Below are 9394 nucleotides of genomic sequence, written 5' to 3'. Positions count from 1 at the left end.
CTACTCTATACTCTTCTCTATACTTTTGTACTCTATTTAATGTCATTGTTTAGTGAGTGGAGTGGGGTGCATAAAAGAACAGTGTATATACAGTACTGCTGTCAGAATAGTAACTGAAACAAAAGGGAAAAGGCATGAAACTGTCATGACAACATGTATTTTGTGGTTGTGGTTTATGGAACATTGATGTTACCAAAACAGTCACATCCCAACTCATCAATATCTGGCTACCATTGACAAGTCTGCAATTTTTGACGTTGAGGGCATACCTGCCACGTAGCAGGTTGACTATGTAGCCTAAACCTATACCTTTCCCTAACCCTAACCTTCAGTGAAGTTATGCTTACACAAGGTGAACGGCACATTTAGACTCCAAGGACATACCTTAGACGTAAAAAAATTGCAGACTGGTCAAAGGTAGTCAGAAATTGACAAGTTGGGATGATACACTGTAGAATATACAATGAGATAATTACATTATGCTTTTCAAATGATTTTACATAAACAGCCAGTGCATCACTGTTTCACTTCATCCTTCTGCTGAGGACACCCGGAGGAAAGTCTGGGGTAAAGCCATTGGCATGGGCACCTTTCATCCAGCCCATTGGCTCTTTGGTTTCTTTCCCTCTATGAGTCTTTAATTTGCAGGTTCATCTGGATGTAGTATTTGGGTCAATTATGTTTTAGTCATAGGCCATCAGCATGGTTCAACCATAGCTAATGCCACTATTGTATGTATTAAATTATCATCGAAATATATTCATTGCAGTGCATTAATTACCAATTACTAATTAATTAATGGACATGTTGTTGCATCACCTCATGTCTGAGACAAAAAATGTCAGTGACCCATTTGTCACGATACAGTATGTTGTCAATACAGACAGGTCACAGGAATACATGGCTCTGTTTAGCACTCCAATCGGCATTGAGTCTACAGGTGAGATTCCTACAATGCCTTAATCATCTTGTCTATACAGTTAAATTACGTGGAACATGGATTTTATCATGTCGTGAATGTCATGACATTTCTTCATTTGTTGTCTAGTCAGACAACGATCTTTTTTTCCATGTGAACCGTACCATAGTCTGACAATTTTGCTAAATTGAATGACTGTTCACCCAAAGATGATTAATAAAGGGGGATGTTATGAAACAATTTTGTGAACTCTCAGAAGAGATCATGTCAATTCTCTAAAATCCAATGTCAAAAAAGTGTTTCTGTTGCTAATTAAAAACTGAGACAAAACTCACTTGGTAACTGAAAAGCTGGAGGGCAGAAAAAAAAGTTTAAGAGAGCTCACTCTTTTCTGCCGATTGAAGCCTGTGCTCACAGTGCAGGCTCCTTTTTCCCCTATTGTTGCATGCGGAAGGTCCCCAAAGGTGATGACAGGATTTATTTCCCAGGATGAAACTTTGACAATAGCCCTCATGTCTGATGTCTCTGCTTTCTGTGTGAATGTATTTTGTTGTTGATCTTTATTCAATGTTTTTAGAAACCAGGCTTTTCTTTACATGACCTTCATCAGGGCATTGCGTAGGATATACCGAGACGGCTTTAGCTTGCGTCGCCTACAACTCAATTAATCTAAGCATGCATGGCCACATTAGTGAATAGGCCAACTGAGCCCAGGCCCAGGAGGTCAGAGGGCAACGTGGGGGACAGGGCAGGAGCCACAGAGGCATAAACATGTATATGCAATTAGCTGAGTAGACGACATGTTCTTGCAGGGCAGGGGTTCACATCTTTTGTGCAAACATGCAGTTTTAAAGCAGACCCTCTTCCTCCAAGTAAAAAATAAATAAACCATTAACATTAAACTTGGATGTGCTAACTGAGTTGTGGGTGGCAGTGTATTGTCCACCATGTGTTGCTGAGGGGCAACTTGACTCCATAATGAATAGAGCGTGATCCACCTGTGTGAGATTACTTGTGTTCACTTGGGAGTGCTAGTACAACTGCTAATTGCAGCGCTACATTAAATCGATGGAGCGTAAATACAATATACGTAGAGGCCATTTAGAGTAACAAAATACCTTTCATAGACACACAGCAATGCAACTCTAGAATATGATTTCTGGCTTCAGCCATTATTTTGTCTGTAGGCTGTATCCATACAGTGCATTGTGTGTGCTTTGGATTGCCTTTGCCCGTAATCATTCATATTTTTAAATGCATAAGGACATCAAATTAGTGAGGACAGTTTACAGTGGAAAAAAGCAAAGAGAGAGTATAATTTCTGAGCCTTCTGCAAACATTAATGTACATACATAAAATCTCGCTTAGTAACCCATTACCATTGGGAGATTCCTAATTTTTTTGTACAACCACAAAAATGTGAAACTTTAACAAGGACCACCGTCTGTTGCGTCCAAACAGCTTTCCTTCAAAGTCAAACAGGCACACTCCCATTAGGAGGGTCATTAAGGCATGCACTGGCTCCGATCCCATAATGAGTCCATTAGAGATTTTCAATCCAGGCTCAGCAGGAAAACTAGAGCAGATAGGCTTTTTCCTCTTCTCCAGCAGTTAAAATGTGGTTCTGTATTCTAGCAAGACGAGGGAATATACGATGGCCACTGTGGCTAATTTCTCTTTCTCTGAACATTGGTTCTCTCTCTCTCTCTCTCTCTCTCTCTCTCTCTCTCTCTCTCTCTCTCTCTCTCTCTCTCTCTCTCTCTCTCTCTCTCTCTATGGTGCCCACTACTAATGTGATGATATTCAAAATTGAGTAAGTGCCTCAACATGAAGTACTCCTCACAGGAAAAAAAGCAAAAACAAAAAGGCAAATTGCAAAGGATATTTTGAAGATTAAGACCTCCATCACTTACTTCTGCATTTGTGTAATACAAAGTGTGAACTTGCTTCTTCAAAAACGGTTGCAATCACAATTACTCTCATTGTTCGAGCTACTCACCTCAGAATTGTTCCCCCTGTTTGAACCAGAGGTGGTCTTGCCTAAGTGTACAGCCAGACAATAAACAGGCTCTCATTTTCTTCTCAGAGATTATTTTGCAAAAAAAGAGCTGAATATATCTTTCAGTTCCTCTGTTTGCCAATTTTCCACAAATTGATTTCAGTCTAAGGTAGTCATATTCCTCTGTCAGTTAATTGCCAACCATTTTATTATCGACCAAACTCACCACCTTTCAATGTCCCAAGCAAGTACCACGAGCAAAGTTTTAACGTCACTGTTCCATGGCATGGATATGTTTTCTTCAAAGTTAATCTTATTGGGGCATATGGCAAACTCAATGAAAGTGACACCAGAGAAGTACATTTAAAAGCAACAAACCTTATCACAACCAAGTGGAACTGGGGAATTATACTCATTGACAGCTCCCATCCCTTTAATGATCTTCACTAATATGTTGTGGCTCATTACTACAGACATCGAGAGACTAATGTATCTTAAGTGCTACATATACACCTAACTGGGCCATTTTGACAATTAGGCCTACTTTACAGATGTGACTCTTTTATTTTCAGTATCCTTGTTTAAAGGACAGAAAAGGGTAATATGGAAATGTTAACTTTTCAAAATATATATTAAGATTTCCTCTATAACTGTAAAGATGCTGGATCTCACATTTGGATAACATTGTTTTGTCAAGAGTATAAGTATAGCAGAGATCTTATAGACAGAGGTAAGTCATTCTAGTTCATTTATGGTATCCACTTTCTGTCGGGTGAAAGCCCCTTTAGGAGACCTTCGGTTAGGAGACCTTCAGAGTCCTGAGGTTGAGAATAAATGGAGTCCCCTTAGTGCTGTAGATGGCGGTAGCTCACTTATCGTGCAAACACCTCAAAAATTGAAGAAGAATAGGAGACCCAACTTGAGCACACTCTTTTGCATTGGGTGGGCGGGTTTTGAAGCCTCTTGGTTACTCCACCCTCTTTGAGTGTAGTCGATATGCAATTTTGCCTGTTAGCACTAATGCTATATCATTAGCACTGATTTTAAGTGGTTTGAGAGCTATTTTTCTGACTGAACTTATTTGGTGCGGACCCATGTTCAACAATCTGTTGTATTCTCCATGATGGAGTTCCCCAGGGATCTGCGCGGGGACTACTTCACTTTATTGTCTATCTCCTTCCCCTTGGTAATATCTACAGGCATAATGGGATACCGTTTCACTTAAACCCTAATGACACCAGCATGATGCATCTTACAGGGACATTGCCAGCCTGCAATCCACCAAATGCTCTTTCTCCCAGTTTCATAACTGTATATAACAGTAGACCTTTTGTTTATTAGGCCACTTTAAGGACAAGTATTGATTTACAAGCGGAGCTCAGGGATGTCATAAAGAGATTGATAAAGTATGCCTGCTAGTGGTGTCAATAATAATCGATTCGGCAATGCAATGCAATGCGGGGCGGGGCAATTCAATTCAATGGCGGGGCAATTCAATTCAATGCAGCAAGTTCCATAATCGATACGGCAAATCAAAGTTTCAATTACTTCCGTGGATATTTCAGGAGCAAATGAATGTAAAATTAAATAAAAGCACTTCAAAGCATTGAAAACTGCAAGACTGATACAGAAAACAGCCAATAAAATGTTGCTCAGTATCTGACTATTTGTATTGCATCATCATGACTGATGAAACATTTGACTTGCTTTCTGTAGAAATGTAATGCATTGCAATGCATTGTAGAATTGAATCGAATCGAATCAAATCGAATCGAATCGCTACCTCCCGAATCGTAATCGAATCACTACCTCCCGAATCGTAATCGAATCGAATGGTGAGGGCAGTGCCAATGCACACCACTAATGCCTGCCTTCCACTTGGGACACACAGTGTGAAGAGGACCACACATGGTTTGGAGGAGAACACCATCACAGGGCTCCGGGTATTGCAGTTGGGCCTCTTGTGGGCCTATTGTTGGGCCCTCCTTGTGAAACAGAGGACAACTTGCAGAGTGTGGTGTGGAACGTAAGTAAACCTCCCTCCAGAAGCCTCATACAGTATCAGTAGTGCTGGGCTATCGGACTGGGCCTCGTTTCCCGATAACGATGGTTCTTAGCCTTACGTGTGTCGTTATCCTACGAATGTTCTTAGATTTCCTACGACTGTTTCCCAAAGACACTCGTACATGAACGCGCGTGCACAGCCTCTAAGATCATTCGTAGCGTCGCTCTTAAGGATCGCTGACCACATATGTGGTGCTGAAGTGTCCTCGGAGTGAACTGCGCCGTCATGCTGCTAAACCATTTACAAAATGTAAGGCGTGTGTCAGTATCAAAAGTTGTTTTCTATAAGGGTGGGACTACATTTGAAGCAGTTTGCACCTATCGACAGGTGTTATTGTTGGCAAATGAAATAAAATGCACACACACAATGAAATCATGCAAAACCATTAGCTACGCCGTTAAACCAGACAAAGCGCGTGCAGTTGGCTACCGTGCTTAATATTTAAGAAGACAAGTAGGCCTAGGAGTTCCAAATTGGAATGCGCATTTGGGGAGCGGCGCGCAAAGTACCGCGCACTCAAGGCTTTCACAACTGTGAGTAACATTTTGCACGGCAGTCTGCTGTTATTAAAACAAAAAATCTACACGAATCCCCATCGCTGCCTTTTTATGTCATAGTTTACCCTTAGCCTACAACTATCGTGTATTTTCTGCGTCGCCTCCCTTTTCTTAGGGTAGGCTACTTGAAAATGAAAGAGGGCGCAACGACTCGCTGACCGTTTTTCTTTTTTTTTAATGTTTCGGTAGTGGCCTTCCGACATCACCACCCTTGTCTCTGGTCGCCGAAGCCCCCTATTTAGTTTGTGTGCGGATGCCGTGTTCTTGTTCACGAAGCACCCACACAAATTATGATTGATCACAGTTTAATAATGCCCAGATTTATCAAACACAGCTGAACTATTTTACTGCCAGTAAAATATTTCCCAAACACATTGCTTTTATTTAATACACTTACACAATTAATGTTACCTTCTTATTTTCGTTACAGTGTCAACTGTGGTGCCATGATATTTACACTCCCGTCTTAAAACATCAACTTGAAGCGCAAGTTTCCTCTTTTCCTGTGGGTGTCTCCACTGTGCCATGCCACTTGCGTCTTAAAACAGCAATCTTATGCGCAAGTTTCTTCTTTTCCCTTCATATCCTGTGGGTGTCTCCACTGTGCCATGCCGTTACGATCAATCTTAGCGCGTTAAGACTACCCCAGACCACTCGTGGATTTCTCTTAGAGTTACGTGTCAACCTGCGATGGTTCTTTGCTAAGTTGGCTTTGGGAAACGCTCCGTGAGCTCTACGATGGTGTTACGTGTGAACGTAAGTAGCACGTAGCGTTAAGTAGTACTTAAGGCCCTTTCGGAAACGAGGCCCAGGTTGTTTAGTCCAGCCGTATCGTGCTGTGACTCCCATTGATGTAGTGGCAAGTTTGCGGCCCGAGGTGGACGGACTGCGCAGTAAAAGGGGGGGGGCAACTGCCATTCCAACATACCGCCATTCCGACAGTATTTGATTATCATTCTGAGCCATTTCACGTCATTTGAACATTGTTACAAGTACGTAAAGGCGCGTGAACAACGTTCTAACTCAATTGACATTTGCAACAATGTTGCTACATGAGCAGAAGTGGAGAGAGTGACAGCGCAATTACAGGATTAGTGTATAATTTAGTGTATAATTTTCTCACGGTCCAAATGCCCTTACAGGTAGGGTCTGAAAACAGTTCCTGCAAGCTGGAAAAATGTTTTTTTGCAATAAAAAGTCAATGTCGGAATGGCGGTATGTCTGAATGGCGGTATGTAACCGTAATACGTCGGTTTACACTTGCATGCTGGCTATTGGTGTGTCGGGTCTGGCACACACAGACACACATCATAGGAGAGCTTTGCAGTGACAGTAGGCCTCTTCTCCCCTTCTGCATGTATGCCACTGGAGTGTCTACTACCTTGAAATACTTTGAACGAAACCGAAGAAGACACTTGAGCTGTACAAGCTACAGAGCCCCCGGTAAATGGGAGCCATAGGTACATGACCTCCCAACCACACATTCACACATTCGAAGGGCTCACGTCCACATCTTAACATCATGTAGGGCCATTGTGTAGCTTGGTTATATACAGTATTTAGGCTTTTTGTTGTTCTGCAGTTGTGGCTCAATATTACTGTTTCCCTAGAGAACTTGTTTAAGTGTTTTGTAGACTGGGCTTGGACCTTGGACTTGGCTTTATTAGATGACGTATGGGTATATTCTATACCCTCGGTTCTCTGAGGGAGATTAGTGAGACACAGACTGTGACTCTATGGGGTTTAGCGCCCTCGCGCGACCGCTCTTGAAGCCTTTTTAAACACGCCTATTGGCTGAGTTGAGCTGTCACTCATAGGCGCCCGCCTCCTATATAAACTGTGACAGCTCGCTCATCTTCACATTACCCAGCTCTGCAAGACGAGCGAGCAGGAAGGGGCAGCACAAGTCTGTGTCTCACTAATCTCCCTCAGAGAACCGAGGGTATAGAATATACCCATACGTTCTCTTTCGGTCGAATCGTTCGACACAGACTGTGACTCTATGGGAGTTTTAAATACGCCCCTGAATGCTCATTCCCAACCAGTAAAAATAACGGGAGTGAAAAACCACGCTGAAAGTGCAAAGCAGTTCATACAGGTCTTGATCCCCCCGCCTCAAGGACAGCGTGAGCCACCGTGGACGCTGTAACATCAAGGCGATAGTGTTTTACGAATGTGTGCGGTGAAACCCAACCCGCGGCAGCGCAAACAGTCTGGACAGGCACTCCTCTAAATGCGGCCCAAGACGCGGCGACACCTCTAGTAGAGTGAGCTCTGAGAGCAGGAGGGTCTTTCCCCGAGGCCCGATAGGCCATTGCAATCACATCAACAATCCAATGGGACAGCCTCTGTGTCGAGAGCGCCTGTCCCTTAGAATTAGTTGCAAAGCAAACAAATAGTTGGTCGGTACGCCTGAATGAAGAAGTTTTGTCCATGTACAAGCGTAATGCCCGGACCGGGCAGAGGTAATGTAACCTCTCCTGTTCCTGCGAGGAGAAAGGAGGGGGGTTGAAAGACGTCAGTTGTAGGTCGCAGCTGCCGTACAACATAGACACTTTAGGAATAAACGCTACATTGGGCCGAAGCGTGACATTATTATTATCCGCACTGAATTCCATACAGGAGGGGTGTATAGAGAGAGCAGTGATCTCGCTCACCCTTTTAGCTGAGACAAGGGCCAGCAAGAGGGCAGTTTTGTACGAGAGGACCTTAATGCTTGCAGTCTGTAGGGGCTCGAACGGGGCTTGGGAGAGCGCGTTCAGCACCAAGGAGAGGTCCCAAGAGGGAACGGTCGAGCGCACAGCAGGTCGAAGGCGTCGAGCGCCCTTCAGAAATCTGTTAGCCAGGGGGTGCGCTCCCGGAGATACACCATCGTAGCCTACATGGCATGCTGAAATCGCTGACAGGTAGACCTTAAGTGTAGAATAGGCCAGTCCCTTCTCGAATAATTCCTGAAGGAACGTAAGTACATGGGTGATAGAACACTGAAAGGGGATAACGCCCTTCTGAACACACCATCTCTCAAACGCCCTCCACTTCATATCGTACACAGATCTCGTAGATGGAGCTCTGGCACTCTGAATAGTTGCAATAACATTCGGTGGCAGACCTATTGAACTCAATGTGTCCCTTTCACGTGGAAGGCGTGTAGGTTCCACGCTGACGGGTTCGGGTGAACTAACTCCCCCCCCATCTGTGACAGAAGGTCTTTGCTGTTGGGGAGTCGCCAAGGCTGCCCGGCCAGTAAGAGAAAGATCTCCGCTAGCCAGGGCTTGTTTGTCCACCAGGGAGCAATCAGCACCAGCGAGAGGCTTTCCTCTCTCACCCTCGCTAGTACATGTGGGATTAGATGGACTGGGGGGAACGCATACAAGAGAGTGTTCGGCCACGGGTGTGATAGCGCATCTGTTCCCAGTGGGGCATCCCTGTCTCGAATGGAGAAGAACAGTCTGCAATGTGTGTTCTCTCGTGATGCAAATAAATCCACCTCCGCGCGCCCGAAGCGTTTCCACACGAGCTCGATTACGCGCGGGTGTAATCTCCATTCCTGATTGGAGAGGCATGCCCTCGATAGTCTGTCTGCACGCACATTCAGCACGCCCGGAACATGAGTGGCTCTGAGCGACTGTAAGTGAGCGTGTGCCCAAAGTATAATATCGCGAGCTATGCGGTGAAGCCGTAGCGACCGCAGGCCCCCTTGGTGATTTATGTATGCCACTACTGCTGTGTTGTCCGTACGGACTAAAACGTGGTGATGGCGCAGCAAAGGCAGGAAATGCTTTAGCGCTAGGAACACTGTTGTCAGCTCCAGGACGTTGATGTGAAGCTGACATTGGTTTTCCGTCCAAACACCA

General features: G+C 44.3%; 1 protein-coding gene across 1 annotated transcript; it reads right to left on the bottom strand.

Moving 5' to 3' along the window:
* Positions 1-7578: 7578 nt before the first annotated feature.
* Positions 7579-9103, bottom strand: LOC134451544 (uncharacterized). The gene has a single exon (XM_063202050.1). It carries the CDS (start codon positions 9101-9103, stop codon positions 7631-7633), a length of 1473 nt encoding a protein of 490 aa, XP_063058120.1. The 3' UTR covers positions 7579-7630.
* Between the last annotated feature and the right edge of the window lie 291 nt (positions 9104-9394).

This window comes from Engraulis encrasicolus, chromosome 6, assembly GCF_034702125.1.
Source record: "Engraulis encrasicolus isolate BLACKSEA-1 chromosome 6, IST_EnEncr_1.0, whole genome shotgun sequence".
Classification (NCBI taxonomy): Eukaryota; Metazoa; Chordata; class Actinopteri; order Clupeiformes; family Engraulidae; genus Engraulis; species Engraulis encrasicolus.
This window is presented reverse-complemented; position numbering and strand designations above follow the sequence as displayed.